Below are 16,869 nucleotides of genomic sequence, written 5' to 3'. Positions count from 1 at the left end.
CAAATATTTGGTATAGTGTCATTTCCAGCAGAGTGTTTTTGTTGTGATGAACACACACTCACACATGGGTTACAACATGTGCATTTATATGTCTGCGCTTTCTCCACGCATGATAAGCAGCTGCATTCAGATCACGAACATGAAGCTCTGCAGTTGTCAAAGTCTGAAGAGATAACGAGGAGAAAAACCAGAGGTGGAGATGAGCAACCCTGATGTCAAATTAGCATTCACACACTGCTCTATTGACAAGGTCATCTAAACACAGCTTTACCTCCACCTTCAGGATCATCTGCTGGGATTCAATAGAACCACCCTACTCTGTTGTGTTTTCCCCAAGGCAATGTGAGCTGCTGCTCAATATCACTCGCGAGAAAAAAAGGAAAATGTGTGTAAAGCTTAGCGGCAGGCTGTCAATAGGCAACATTATAAAGGGTGATTTCTGGAAAGGACACTCTTTAGCCAGCACTAAGCCCAGGAGGACAAAGAGTACGTGGATGCTAAAGAAATAGGACCTTCTCAGTATGACGAAAAGAACTTGACTGCGCTTACATAATTTTATTCTAATCTCGCTCCTCAAATTAGCATTGTAAAGTTCTGTGTAACTGTGCAGAGGAAGCTAGAGAGGGAAGGAGGATGGGGATGGCTTAGCTCAGAGGTGGATGAAGGGCTGGGTAAAAGGCAGTGTGTGTCTTTCTTCCACTGAGAGTTTCTCAATAGAGGTGGAATGCCACATGCTTCCAGAGAGCAATCTGTTTGACTGCTAGAGAGCGAACAGGAGGAGACAGAAGGACAGAACTGTGAAGGCAGGACAGAGGGAAGCAGGGATTGAAAAAGCAGATCGAAAGAAGGGAAGAATGAGTTCATTCAAAGCCAGCAGCTTTCTAATTCTCGCTGTGAATTCATTATTGATTTTATTATTATGTGTTTGAATTGAACAAGCTTAAACAATGTATGCTCACAGGACCATATATACAGTACACATCATTGCAGAGGAACCATCGTAAGGGTCTAAGCTCTGCATGATCTTGCTGTCTAGAGAGGAAAAAAACACTTAGATGTATTATATACACATTCAAACCCTGCAGGTTCACTGACATGCTTTTAAATAGTCATGTTTAGGATTTATGCCACTGAGGAGTGCATTTACTCTTTTGTAAAAAAAGATCTGAGCCACACACAGAGACTAGTGACCTATTTGCAAAGATCTCAAAACACACATCAGCACCTCTGCTATAAACACAGCAAACTTTAACTTTAGACCATCTCCACCTGGCTGCTGCGCTCAGCAGACCCAGCAGCAAACCTCTGGGTGTGGAAGTGGAAGTTTTTGGATGCCTACCTTGGGTGAGCGTTCCCATGAGGAAGCGATAGAAATAGCGAGCCACCTTGGTGAGCTGCCTCTTGCACCTTTTCCTGCACTGGCTCATCTTGGTGCAGCTGAGGAGGTGGAGGTGATGATAGTGATGGTAGTATTAGTCGACTTGTCTGCCAGGGGAAACGAGCTCTCAAGGTAGGAGGGGAGGCACAGAGCACTGTGAGTGAGTGTGTGTTTAGGTGTGTGTGTGTTCGTGGAAGTCTGACTGCCGCTGCTTCTCTTCTCCTCCTCCTCCTCACTCACCGCTTCTCTTTCCTCTCTCTGTGTTGTCTTCTCCCCTTTCTCTTCCTTCCCGTTCTTCTCTCCACCTGTAGGGCGCTGTCAATCAGCTGGCAGCACTCTGTCTCCTCCCCCTCACGTTCTGAGAAGCCCTTTTCTGGCCCCTCATTGGTTGGGAACAGAGTGTGGCGGAAAATTACGGACCAGCGCACATGTGAGAGAGTGTGTGAGTGAGTTTTTCTCTGTGTGTGTGAGAGAGGAGTATACTATAAGGAGGCCGGCTTGATTGGAAGGTGGTGGTGCTTTTTTTCTAGCTGCTTTCGCCACACATCTTATTGATGCTATTTATTCCCATGCATCTCCAGTCATGAAACGTGAGAAGACAGCCTGGGAGAGCGTGTGTAGATCTGTGTATGTTTGAGCCGCTATGAGGTTGAGTAAAGCGACAGAGAAAACTAAGCAAACTCATTAATTAGCATCGCACGTCACACTCCCCTATCTGCTTGCCTGCTCATTGATGATATTCGTAACAGTGAGAGGTAAGTGAAGAGGGTAGGAGCAAAAGGGAAAAAGTGAAGTTACATGAAGAGACAGGTAGGGAGGTGGAGAGGGGGCAAATAGGGGAATGCATTAATAATATCTTCACTCCCTTCTCAGCATGGTGCAATTTTTAAAAGAGTGGAAAAGCTTGACGAAGTAGAAGGAGGCTTTTGGACAAACACCAGCCCTCACCAGCAGTCGATGAAAGGATTATTATCTGCCGGCAGAGAAGGAGGAGAAGTGGGGAAGAGAGAGGAGGAGCTTTTAAATCCTGCGGGATTGAGAAAAGAAATGTATTTATGTAAAGCCTTTCTGTCTTCATCCTTATCATTCTGGCTTCCCTGTTGCAGAGTCGCTCAACAGGGAAACACACTCAACTCGTTTTCCCCGGTGTCACATATTTATTGTTTTGCCCTCTACAACTCCCACATTAGCCTGCTAAACTGCTGCCAATCCACCTTTTCCCTGATGCTGAATTAAGAGTGATTACAGTTACCTCAGCAACCCCAGACTCCTTGGATGTCTGTCTGTTCTTCAGGTCAGAAGAAGAAAAATAGAGAAGAAAATCAATCAAATGTCAGGCAGATGCTTCCTCTAAATGCCTGTGTCTTTTTCTGTCGGCTCTGTGATCTTGTCCTCATTTAAAAGTCAACGAGAGAGGTCAAAGTATAGAGTACAGGTGAGCATTTGACAGTGAGAGTCTAGAGCAGCTCTGGCAAATAGTGACATAACCACGTAGTGCAGAAGGACCTGTTTCCCAGATTCTGAGCAAATGGATTTAAAAACATGTGGGAGAGCTGATGGAAAAGACTTTAAAAAGGTTTTTTGGACTCAGTATTAAATGGTCATATAAGGATTCTTACTACTTATTGGTTTTGACTCCTGGCTTCTCAGTTCAGTGATCGCTAATGGTTCAAGTAAGGATTATCTCTCCTATTTCTGAGTGTGTGCGAGCCTTCATAAATAACTGCAGACAGTGTGTGCCGACCGAGATATACCATAAGAAGTTTGTGTGTGTCCTTAAACTTTCCAGTCTTGGTTCAACAGTGCTGTTTTCAGTCACAGGTGGCACAAACAGCTACTGAAAAATTTAATAATCTCCAAGCTCTGGATTAAGTCTCAGTAACTGCCACCTCAGGTTTGCTTGCACTGACTGTTTATTTTGGTTTCTTTCTAAAAAAAAGAAAAGAAGTTTGAATAAATCCCTCATCACCAGAGCAAAACGGTCCACAATGAAAACTAACAACAATCGAGAAACTACAAGTAATTCTGTGTTGTATGAACAGTGCTGGGTATAACATGTGCTGAAGTAACACATTACTATGCACAATTCAATCAGTTTGCAGTTATAGTTGTGTTTTTACTTGAAACTTCTAAGTTTCTTCAGTTATCTGCATGATGAGCAGGCTAAAAGAAAAAAAAATGCATTGCTTCCTTCACACTTACATTACAATCAGCAATAAGTTTCAATGCAGGGAGGAGAAAAATAGAGCAGTCTGTAGTAGGGATGAGTTCCGGTGCCATTCTGACATAAACGGTAGTAACCAGACCAAAACGTAGCGCATATTTCGGTGCTTTATTTCGGTGCTTTCTTTTTTTCTTGAGATGTCATACACTTTGGATTCTAGCCAATCATTTTACCTTTCCAAGGATAGTAGGTGGGCCCAGGTACGTACGTTCTTTTAGAGCAGAGCTACAGATTAAAAACGCCCAAGGAGAAGCGGTCAAAAGTCTGGCTGTACTTCACAGCAAAAGATGCAAACTCAGCAGCCTGCAACAAGTGCTTTAAGGTGATAATGTGCAAAGCAGGTAACACCTCGAATCTGATGAAACACCTGGCGACGCATAGCATTTTTTTAAAAGCCAAGAAATGCACCGTATTTGATAGCTTGCTGCAAGACCGAGCACATCTACTGCGGGTGTGGTGCCTGTTATCGGATCCCAAGAACCCAAAGAGTAGAGTCCTGGCCCCTAGCCCTGCCAGTGTAGCAGAAATGATGATGGATGATGGCAGCAGCAGCCGTTCTTCTCAAGGTGAGTGGCTTAATGTTGTTCGTGTGTAATTTACATTGAGTAGGCTAACCACGTTATGACATTAATGCATGTAAAGTGAACTAGCAAACACCGTTGTAGTTACATGCGGCTGTCTTGTTGTTTGATAGATTTCTGCTATTAGGCAGCTATTTCTGCCCTATAGCTGCAGAAAAGGCTAACATTGTTTTTTACAAAAAAACAGCTAAACATGAGAGGTTTTAGGACAAAGTTTGTGTTTTCCATTGTTTAAGCACCTTTTCCAACCAAAGGAGGTATGTTGTATCAACAGAAAAGGCTAACTTGGTTATCATTTTGCAGACAAAAGAGACTGCTAAAAATAAAAACATAAGAGCTTTTTGGACAAAGTTTGTGTTCTCCATTCTTTAAGCACCGGTTCAAGCCCCGGCACCGTTTCAAAAGTACCGGTTGGGCACCGTTATCAGATAAAACCTAAACGATACCCATCCCTAGTCTGTAGTGTTTGAGGAGTGTAGATGTGGACATTACTTTCATTTTTGTTATTAGAAAGAACAAGCAGTGGGATTGTTAAGTGCAAACTGTGTCCAAGAAAAAAAACAACTGAATTAAGGTCTTTACTCATAAACACGTAAAATCCATCCATGTAAATATTTCATCTGTTAAAAACATTTTTCAGACTCGTAATGCAGCCATTCACAGCAACCATGTAATTTTGCAGGGCAAATTTGCAGCATTAATAGTTTTCGAACCAAGCTCGCTTTTTTTTCCCTTTAGACTTTTTCAGATCTGAAAAAACAGATCTGACCGATTAGGTAACAAGTTTTGCTGTAACTCAAAATGTGTGCTGAATATAGTAAAATAATACAGTTTTACCTCAAACACACAGCTAGGTCAACTGGCTTCCTCTAAAATTGTTTTTCTGCCTCCTCAGATTTGGTCCCAACTTTACCAAAAACAGCTAAAACTGCCCAACTGACATCCTAAAATATACGCCTGGATCAAACAATGAAGTTCTCCCAGCTGCTTCTTTATGTAAAGATTGGATGAACTCAGAATATCAGTCAATTCATTTTCTTGTTTAGAAACATTAGGACCAGCTCATCATTGCTTGATATCGACTTAATTTTTTCCATAATTTTAAAGACAAATTTTCTGTGAAAAGGCAATGCATTCTGTGAGTATATAGATTTACACAAGTTTGGATTTAAACAAATTTAGAATTTCACATGTTTTCTTAAAACATCTTCAGTTTGTAATGGCCTTTATACTTCTAACACAACACTGACTCTTTGAAAGCATCTGCACAGATAGCATGCTAACTCAAAGCCGGTGAAGAACTCAGTTAAATCAGAGTTTTTGCCAACTCCAGCCCTCCTGAGCAGGATGTTCAACAGGTAACAAAAGTTGTTTCAAGCAGTCAGGCTTGAAGCCCTTTAGTCATTTCTACCTCTACATATTTCATAATATTTCATAATCTGAATCACTGTGATGATCATTTTCAAGTAGGTTGGATAGGTTTTCATGTGTGTACTGAAATACTCAAAAGGAAGATCGCATTTGTGCCCTTCACTAGCGAATTCACTAATGTGGATTTGTCTTGCCATGTTGGTCATGTTGGTCTGTAGCTTCAGGTTTATATTGTTAACTGGTAATTATGTGACAATGCACTTCAGCTCATGTATGGAGTAACGCAAAAGCAATGCAGCAAGTAATGTTACCTTCACTGGAGCATAATTAAGTAATGGCACTTACTGTGTTACTCTTAATAAAAGTAACAAGTAATGTGTAAAACATTACTTTTTGAATACCAAACCCAACACTGGATATGAAACATTAAGTGATCCAGACTTAAGTCTGTAATTTCAGAAGCAAATGAAGACACCAAACACATATCAAGTATTGACAACAGCTAAAGTAACCAAAGAAATTCTGGTTGTAAAATTGTGAAAATGGTAACATGTTAACATCAAATTTTTAGAAAACAGATAAAACATCTGAGGTATCAGTGCTTGATTGTGCTGCTGTGGGGAGGGTTTGTTTTGTTTTTAAACAGAGTTTAAATGTGTTTTGCAAGCCCTGAAAACTGTGTGACGTTATGAGTGATTTTGACTATGAGCAAAATTTTGTTCCGCCCTTATGTATGTTGAAGCCCTGGAACTCAGGCAGTTTTCATTATATGAAGGTCAAATTTTGCATAGCTTCCTTGAATAGGCTCAAGTTGTTGTCTGAGTAGATCAGCTGATTCTGAGGGGGTCAGGTGAGCAACACTCACTGATTTCCCATGAAATAAGATAATCTTCAGATAGTTATTGTATCTGAGCTAAATGATGGGCAGCAGGATTATACCCAATAAGATGATGATGATCCTTTTTTGGCTTTAATAGAAACAGGCAGGCATGTGATGATCAAGAATCACAATGTGAACAAAAACCCGGGCTTTCACGCACACTGCTCCTCTCTCTAATCCTATAAATAATAGAGCCGGCTAGATTCTAGGAAGAGAGAAAGCAGCCTCTCATACACGTAGTTTAGCCTAAAAGTTAAAGAAGAACTGAAGCGACAGATTGAGTGATCAGTGTAGCATGAAGAATTAAACATTAATTGCTCGATGTAACACACCATCTCCCGCCGCACATACACATACATAGACACATACACATTCAGGGTTGCATGATCTGATAATGACAGGTTAAAGTTTAATAAAGCCAGCTTTTCTGTCAATGGGATGAAGAAAGGAAGAAAAAGAGACTAATTATGATTTATATGTCTGGAATTTTAAAGTAAGGCAAAAGAGTACAATACTTCAGGCAGTTCTAAGGAAGAGCATAAATAATGTGAAAGATACCAAAAGTAAAACAAAACTAATTAAAAATGTAAAAGGGCTCTAAAAGCAGAATAAAACATGCATGCGTTAAAGTACCCTGTGTATTTTCTTGTGAACAAACAAACAAAAATAAATGTACTTCATTCACTGTTAGTTTCTGCAATAGATTATGCATATCCTTATAATCCTGTACGTTAACATTCATGTTTACTTGTAAGCAAGCAAGCCTTTTTTCTGCCTCTGCTGAGTTTCTTGGCTTGTTATCACCACCTGTTGACACTGGGCAGGCAATCATAGAAAAACTTCTCCATCACTGTAGTAGAGGTCAAATACTCCAGATGGTTACCTTTTATAGGTACCATCAGTCAGACACAAGGACAGCATTTATGTTTGTAATCTGATTTAATCGCTGACCCAGTCAAAGTGAGAATTTTTCAACCTTCCGGGCCTTATGTCTTTCATTTTGCTGCAAAAAGTCTTAAATGCTCTTAAATTGTGTTGTGCTGCAAAATAAACCTATTGTCCTCATATGAGGACATACTTTTACAAGGAAAAATAGCTTTGTTTTCCAAGGTGATTACATCCAACTAATCTCAAGTACGCATCCAAATCAAGAGCTCAGGTCTCAGGCGGATAATGAATTGATCTTTTGTTGAGTCAGTCACAAATCCTATTTCCTTTTCCTAGTCTTTTAGTTACTGGAATGTAGAAAATTGTGGTTACCATTCACACTCACTCCCGACATTTTGGAGAGCATTAATGGGCTGTTTACCAATATACAGGAGTCATCGATATTGTTGCCTTTAAATCAATCAAACAAAGCTTACCATAGAAAGTTTTGTACTTATTAGTTTCACTGTGGAGGAGAAGTAACATGTTAGATTTCTTTTTTTTTTACACTAAATTTACAGCTCAACTTTTGAAAACTTTGTGTGAAAGGATCGTGTACATTATCTAACTTTGTCTCAGATTTTCACCTTGGGTGTGACAAAAGCTTCACTTGGTCCTACACCAAAAGCTTTTATCTCCAGCATTGACAGCAGGGGTGAGGTACAGCCCGTCAGACTCTCTGCTTGTACCTGACAGCTTTATTGAAAATGTATAGAGGCTTCTCTGCAACACTGAGGCCCCATCAGCTGAGCAGCAGTAAAATTTCACAATATCTACTGTATATAAGCCTGTTATCCAACAGGAAGATAAAAACATTTCTATTGGGGATATGAAGAAGGTGATAAAAAGAAGTAGGAGGAAGGGTGAGGCTGCCTAAGTATAAGAGTTCTACATCCATTGTTCATTCAAATCCCGTGACATGTGTCCAGCGTTTGTGCCAAGACTCAGCCGCCTGTTCTCAGCGCATGTACATGTGCCTTTTTGCATCTATTTTTTTCAAGTGTTTACTTCCAGGACTCTGACTCACCACCAGCACCAAGATGTCCAGGTTGTGAAAGCAGCACAGCCAAACACCGGCAACAGTCCATTAGCAACTATTACCATAAAAAATCAACACAAACAAAGAACAACACTTCACACTGCTGGCCCAATTATCAGCTTCAGTCAAATTCCAGTAACTCTTAATTATATTCTTGCAAGGACAAAAAAGCAGTTACTGTCTCAACACGTCAGTAAAATAACCATAAAATATAAAAATCGGCGAAAGAACATTGTGGCAGACAGATAGAGGGGTCAGAGGCATAAGAAGAAAGATGAGTTTAGAAGCATGCAGAGTTACTGCACTTAACCTATTGATGGAGCTACAGATCTAGGCTAGATGTTCATTTGAATGAACTGTCAGTAGGAGAATTAACATAGCTGTGTAACTGATCTCATCCTTTCTGTTTATACACTCAAAACTTAAAAACTATTATGCAGACTTTATGTGTGTGTGTGTATGTATCACAAGTGACAACATAATGATTTTCCACAGATTTGGAATTGGTGCTGCAGTCTGTGCAGGCTTCCACATGAGCGCAAAGGCACACAGGAATGTTGGAGGGCAGATGTGACACTGACACTCAAGTATCTGGCAAAGACACACACACACGCACACACGTACACATTCTCACATGCATTTGTTTTTAACACTATTTATGTGGCAGGCAAAGGCACCAGCTGGTGAAATCCACTCAACACTCTATTCACTGAGGACATGTGACGGTGGAGGGAAGGAGAGGAGAAAGAGAGAGGGAGTGGGAAGAGAGGGAGAAGCAAGAAAGAGGCACAGGTGGAAACACTTATCTTCAGGGATGTGTGGTTAAGGCTTAAATACAAACAAAAAAGCAGGGAAGTTTTCACACACACACACACACACACACACACACACACACACACACACACACACACACACACACACAGTCCTTCAGGTTTGTAGAACCCCATCTTCCCAGAATCCTGTGTGTCCAGCCTCCAGGCTCGAGTCTTACACTGTATTAAAGATGTAAATGGATTTATTAACAAGCATATCAAAATGCATCCTTCATATCAAATCCTCCTCAGATTACTGAATACACAGCAGCTTATTCTGCTTGGTAATCAAAGCAGATTATGATGGATACACATGCAAATAGCTAGAAACTAATATTAAGGTTAAACAGTACATAATGCAGAATAACAGAACAGTTAAAGTGAGCTACAAAATCATCATCCATGGAGATGAATGTTATTTCCTTATAGAGTAGTGACTGCATCCTACAGCCTGTTTATTTATACCCTCCCCTTTAATATGCTGTGAGGACTCTCAAGGGCTGCAAGGATGACTTAATGCAGAATGACAATCCACAGTGAAGTACAAGTTGGTGAGAGTCATTTGGGAAAGGGTCAATATGCACACATATAGAAGCTTTAATCTATAATTGAAAGTTTACCTCAGATAAGCCAAAGCAAAGGAAAGCAGGAACCATAGCAACTCGAGCAACCTTCCAATATCACACACTCTTGATTTAAGTAGGACTAGCCTGCAAATATTTTTATATGGTTTTATTATTATCCCTCTGTGGCATGAATTTTAGTGTAAAAAATATTTCACCCTATTTTTTGAGAGCTTGTGTGTCCCTGTTGATGTAACAGTCAACAAATTTGTACCCCTCACCTCTCCTTACCAGAAACTGGTTTATTGCCTCAGGGCAACAATGCACCAAAGGGTACCAAAATCTCACAGTTTTCCATATAATCTCATTTAACAAACATTAGTTAAGTTTCTTTGCCCTTCATAAAGTCCTCACACAACTCCAGATGAACTGTGCACACATCATCATGTACATACACACATTATTGCTCACATATGTCTGACCCTCGACTGATCCCTGATCTCCTAACTGTTCTTCAAAGCTGATTCTGGGGTCTGCTCTTACTCACTGTCACTCTCATCACCTTCACTGTCCTCACCCTAACTGTCCAATCACATGGTTTTCTCAAAGCATGATTTGAGTACTTACATATCAAACTACTATATCCTCTACTGCTTTGAGTGTTCTCAAAACATTAACACAGATGTTCTCCTGAGGACCCCAATCCAAGCTCAACTCACCTTATTCAAATGATCTCCTGGGTATTAAATGATGCAACTGCCTAATTACACGATGGTCATTTGGAATAAGTGTGTTGTAGCAGGGGAACACCTAAAACCTAACACGAGTGGTCCCAAGGACCAGAGTTTAGAAGCCCTTCTTCAGCATTATTACCTGAAGAAAACTGGTCTAACTGCATAATGTTGCCCTGAGGAAACAAAAAAATTGTTGTATTAGTAATAAATGAAATCAAAATCTGAGTTTAATCAACCAAATGTGTTCCTTCATACATTCATGAACATATTTTTATATATTTTTAAGTAAGTTATTTCAATTTAAACATATATTAAAATGATGTTAGTCTAAGCAATAACTGGTACTGGGTCCCATGTGGATTTGGTTCCTGAAAGGATTGCTTTACTCATAGGTCAAAGGTCAAGTGTTCTTCTACTACTCATTTTACTGAACAGTGATGCGTCTTGCATCATTAAATAATAAATACTACTATCCCGTATATGATTTTAGATTTTAGTGCGCACACTGTGTTATTCACACAATCATAATCAACAGATTTGCTTTGTTCTTTCTAGTAAGATGTACTAACTTACATACTAACAGCTGTTCTCAGTGATGCTGGCATATAAGTACAGTTCCTACATACATGAAACTCACTGATCTATGATTATAAGAAGCTGTCATCCACAAATATTTACTAAAATAGAGCCCATCTGGAGATGGGAACACACCAGATTGTTGTTTCAGGCCAATGATCACTGAGTACTTATTACTACTTTATACAATATTTTGTCCTCTCAAGTCAGCAAGTGTCCATCTTTAAACTCAACTTGTGATTTTGTCTTGAACAGCTGTTATACTGTCATGCTGACAAAACCCGCCAAAGAACAACTGACATACACTCACAGGGTAAAAACAATTTGTATCCCTGTGTCAGCTGGTTACTATCATACGATCATACAGCAGGTGAAGATGGATAAAAATCGGTCAAGTGCCAAAAATGTATGGGTGTTGGGTGCTGCACATATACACAAACATGCTTACAAGCTTTAAATATGTCACAACTAAATTAAACAAATAAATGAGACAAAAAAAAATGTATGTGTCTGTCATGTTTGCAGCAACACAATGAACACTGTTATCCATCTCCTGCGCTAGTGCTGAGGTTTCTTTAACAAATGCTTCAATAGTGCAGAATTTGGCTGTCCTGTTACAGAGCAAACACCAGAACATAATCATTGTGGTGTTGCTGACATCTGCAGGCAGAAAACTGCACAGCAACAGCACAGAGCACCCATCAGCCCTCAGGGCAAACAGATGGACTGAGAAGGCACATGGGAGAAGAAACTTAAAAACTTCACAAACCCATACACACACAACTAAGTTTAATGAAGACCAGAGAGGAAGAGAGGCTATTATTGAAAGGGAAACACTTTAAGTAACTAATGATGCATGGCTCTTCCAGCTGGAAGAGAAATACCACGGTAGAGCACTTTAATTTGATGACTAATGAATATTCATTAAAAGCTGTTTTAAAGATAAGAAATATCGATAGTGAAATAATTATTCCTGTGTGCATGAGCAAATATTTGCTCGTGTGTCTGGCATGTCAAGGCTAAGTTGCCCCGACATAATTTAAATTGCTTCGATATCCCAGATCTGAGCCCCTTTTTTAAATTATGTGAGAGGCACTTTCATTAAATTAAACCACATAAGGAAAGGCACTACATCAGCTTTGGAGCAAAGGCTGTCATAAAGATAACAACAAAACAAAATAAAAATTATTAAAGTATACTGAAATAATATTGTGATCGATGTACCACTGCACAAACATTTTTTTAGCTATGATATTTTGACATTTATATATACACAATCATTAAAAAATCGCCACAAATTAAATTTAGCACTAGACTAAACACATTATTTCATTAAGATGCTTGTACTTAACAGTGTTGACCAGTAGAGGGCAGACAGAGCTCAGTAAACTCACAGACATGGACGAGCATATCAAAGCTACTGCATGTCAAACACATTATATTATATATAATTATATCAAATAAAAATAATCATTACATTCCTTCTGTATTTCAGTTTTGGGGATGATAACAGACAAAATGCAAACATTCAACGCTTCTCTTATCTAATCTCCACAAATGTGCACATATAACTAAAGACATTTTATAGCTTAGTCAGTTAATCATCTCGCCTTGTGAAAATACAGAAGCGGTGTAACTGAACCAAAGTCAGAGGTTAACTGCAGCTGAGATGTTATCTACATCAACCTACAGCAGAGCACCAGCTTCTGATTTAGGAATTAGACTTTTGCTATGCTCCCTGCTCTGGACATCAGCTTAATCTGTAAATCTGCATAAATTCAGTGATGGTAAAAGAGGTTGAAAGGTCATGAGAGGACATGCTGATGTGTCATATGAAAAAGAATAACATCATACAGGAATCAAAACACCGCTACATTTGTCAAAAGCTAATCTTGGTTTTCGCTGTGGTTCAGATGAAACAGAAACAAAACAATAAATAATAGATAGAAGACACAACTCCCTTCCACTCTACCCTTCTCTATGATTACATAAACATACTCTCTTCCACTGGTCCAAGTGTTTATACCCTTTGGGAGCTCACATATTCCCTTAGATAAAGTCAGGAATGATGCTACTACTATAAGATGGAGAGGGTACTGACCCATGGGAGACAAGAGTGACAAATAAAGCAATGTAATAAAGCAAAAAATGGATTGCTGGGCCACAAAGGCCATAAATAAACCTAAGAGAAGATCCTGTACAGTTTGCATTTGTTTTATTGCAAGACACCAACCAGTCAGTCATCAGTCAGTCAAGCCTAACATTGCAAGAGGGGAGCCACATGCTGCTACCTGCACCTGCGTGAAGGTATTAAACATCACTGAGTGACAAAAGGTCTCTGATAAACTCTTGCGATTACTCCACCTTTGCCACATCTTGCTCCCTCTTATTTACATGTTACACCGTGTATTTCTTCTGAAGCCGACTCTATCTTGCTCTCTCTGTCACACCCAGCCTGTTGGCTGCTTGACTGCTGTTCTTCCCCCTGTCCTCTCCATGCAGTGTGTGAAGGCAGGCAGCAGGTGTTTTGTGACTCGAAGATCAGAGAGCCTCAGAGAGATGGAGCCCCTGTGAGCCAGGCTGTGTAGGAGGAGGAGAGAAAGTCTACACTTTCATTTTCAGTCTGCCTTCTCACTGCTACAGGAGAGAGCTCTTATCCCTGCCCCAGACCAACATCACCACCAGTACAATACAACTGCATGTGTCTTATCGATATTATGTGCTCCTAAAGGATGAGTGAAGAGCCTTTTTTAGAGAGCTACTTACTGCTAACATAGCAAATGAGGGGGAGAAGGGAGAGGGAGGGTTGGACGCAGGTAGAGCCTGTGAAAAAATTTGTAGTCACACTAAAATACAGGATGACTTTGATCTCATTAAATGTATCACTTTTGAGGTCACCCAATTTCACAGCACCCCACTCTCTGACCTAAAACTAGTTTCAGGGATGCTGACTCAGGACACTGCTTTACTGCTTTACTCACTCATTTTTTTGTTTCTTTTTTTTCCTTTTTTAACTATAGGTTTTTGAATTATAATAGATTAGTATCCATGTAGTCGCAGTAACGATTCCAGAGTTAATGGCAGGAAGCACATCGTTTGTAAAAACCTGCTTCTTTTTTACTTTGCCTCTTTCTCTCTCATCTGCTCACTTTTTCCCAAAGCAGCAGCCAGAAGTGCTCAACTGTGCCTTTCTTGTTCATGTATTCTACATTTTAAAGCCAGGTGGGAGGCTTCCAGGTTATGAGTAAATAACAGAACCATAACATATACTTTGGCATAGAAGTATCTGACTGTCCTACTTTAAATACAGTTAGATCCAGAAGTTCTTTGACTCTGTGACATTTTTTTTGTCACACACTTTCACCTTTGATCGATTTTGCAAAAATAATGCTGTTCAGGATAACTGTTCAGGAAATACAACAGTTTTGGAGTTGATTCAAAGTAAAACACTTGCAACTGGTAGCTGTTCAGTGGAACTCAAACTTAATATGGGGTTCAAAGAGATGTTGATGCAAGTGTAGGAGCCAATCATTGATTGAAATGAAAAAGTTCAGAGAGAGAAAAGATTAGATTTCAAGATTAGGCTTAAAACTTTCCTCTTTGGTAAAGCATATAGTTAGGGCTGGACCAGGTGACCTTGAATCCTCCCTTAGTTATGCTGCAATAGACGTAGGCTGTCGGGGATTCCCATGATGCATTGAGTTTTTCCTTTCCAGTCACCTTTCTCACTCACTGTGTGTTAATAGACCTCTCTGCATTGAATCATATCTGTTATTAATCTCTGTCTCTCTTCCACAGCATGTCTTTATCCTGTTTTCCTTCTCCCACCCCAACCGGTCGCAGCAGATGGCCGCCCCTCCCTGAGCCTGGTTCTGCCGGAGGTTTCTTCCTGGTAAAAGGGAGTTTTTCCTTCCCACTGTCGCCAAAGTGCTTGCTCATAGGGGGTCATATGATTGTTGGGCTTCTCTCTGTATCTACTGTACAATACAAAGCGCCTTGAGGCGACTTTTGTTGTGATTTGGCGCTATATGAATAAAATTGAATTGAATTGAAAAACTTGAATGCACAATGAACAATGCATTCTTAAAAAGAAGGAAGAATCCTTCTTCTAACTTATCATTATTATCCAAATCTACACAGAAGAGACGCTGTCATGAGTGGATATACAGAGGGTTAAGAACTGGTTACACTTAAGAACAAGAAGGCCAGATTAGACATAAACGATCTTTGAACAGATGAAACCAAGTGGAACTTGTACCAGAATGATGCGAAGAGAAAAATACACAGAAGGAGGAAAAATAGCTCACAATTCAAGGCATACCACAACATCAAACATGGTGGGGGCAATGTTATGGCATGGACATGAGGGACTCCCAGTGGAACCTGGCCACTAAGGTTTATTGATGATCTGACCGCTGATAGAAGTAGTAGAATAAATTGTGAAATGTACAGAGCCATACTCTGTTCAGATTCAGCCAAATGCTGCAAAACTGATGGATGGTGTTACACAGAGGGAATTGAAAATGACCCAAAGCATACTGAAAAACCAACCCCAGAGTTTCTGACGACCAAGAAATGGGAAATTCTTCAATGGACAAGACAGCCAGCTGATCCCCCCCAACAGAGCGTGCTGTTCAGATATTAAATGTAAAACTTAAGTTTAAAAACAAAGCTTATATTAAAGATTATGTTAATTTGCCCAGTTACTTTTGAGTCTGTGACCTAGCTGTACTTTTATGTTTGCTGTATGTTTTTAGGAAATCACTTTACTCTTTACAAATATTTAAAAAGGAATGCACGTCTGGAAATGCTTGCTTCGTATATCTATCCTAAACCCTATCTAAACTTTTCTATCCCACAAGCTGTGTTAATGACTGATCTGAGTTTTTAAACCATAACCAGTTTTGAAATATGGCTGCATTATGTACATATAGAGAAACTTAACAGATTTTCCTCTCTCAAACCTTCAATATGCATACATTACTTATATATGTATATAAAAAAAATAAGTGCAAAACACACAGAATGTTAGCATATTATTAGGATTATCACACCAGAGGGGACATTGCATGGGGGGGTGGGGGGGGGGGGTGAAGATGTAAACAAAGAGACTCTGGTGCATTTGAAATACCAAAACATACAAAAGAAAAAAACTTGGAGCTGTAGCATCATTTATCAGACAATGTAACTAAAATATCACAGTAGGTTTATAGCACGTGAAAAAAGTTTTGAACTACAATTAAATTATTTAGAAAAAAATGCTGAAATGTTTCTGTGAATTTGGAAAACTAAAATAAAACATAAATATAGAGGAAATGTCCTTAGTTTTAGTATTTGTTAGTCTGGTACAATTTGTTATTACAACTTTGCTGATGAGTATTTAGTGGACGTGTTTATTGAGACTCTGGATGTCTGCAAGACTGTGAGTTAACTGCTCTCAAATAGCTCTCTGTTTTTATTGTAATACATACTGTATACTGGTTTTCAAAACTAAGAATCGTTATCTTTTTTAAAACCAAACTTCATTACACACAAAGTGAGTTGCAAAAACTCAACACAAAATTTTACATTTTTCACATCCAACTTGTCATTTAATGTAATGTATGTATGTATGTACGTATGTATATATATATCGCATGTAGCATGATTTTTTTTTTGTGGGGGGGGGAGGGGGGGGGATTCCTCCACAAATAATTGAAAAATAAATTCAACATTAAGCAATGATGAGCTGGTCCTGATGTTTTAAGAAATTCTGGGTTCATCCTAATTTTCATGGGGAGACAG

At 39.4% G+C, this 16,869-nt stretch overlaps 1 protein-coding gene across 3 annotated transcripts in view; it reads right to left on the bottom strand.

Annotated features, from left to right (window-relative positions):
- The window catches only part of LOC146505359 (A-type potassium channel modulatory protein KCNIP2-like), a 109,525-nt gene that overhangs the window by 54,474 nt on the left and 38,182 nt on the right, over positions 1 to 16,869 (bottom strand). Inside the window, exon 1 of one of the 3 annotated variants that reach the window (XM_085181775.1) lies at positions 1,340 to 16,079. The exons of the other annotated variants lie outside the window; for them this stretch is intronic. Within the exon in view, the coding sequence (XP_085037901.1) occupies positions 1,340 to 1,427 (88 nt within the window). The 5' untranslated portion in view covers positions 1,428 to 16,079. Of the gene's footprint in view, positions 1 to 1,339; positions 16,080 to 16,869 lie in introns of those variants that run through there. 3 annotated transcript variants of the gene reach the window in all.

The sequence above is a fragment of the Neolamprologus multifasciatus genome, chromosome 13 (genome assembly GCF_963576455.1).
Source record: "Neolamprologus multifasciatus chromosome 13, fNeoMul1.2, whole genome shotgun sequence".
Taxonomy (NCBI): domain Eukaryota; kingdom Metazoa; phylum Chordata; class Actinopteri; order Cichliformes; family Cichlidae; genus Neolamprologus; species Neolamprologus multifasciatus.
The sequence above is the reverse complement of the archived record's forward strand: the minus strand, read 5'-3'. Positions and strand labels throughout refer to the sequence as shown.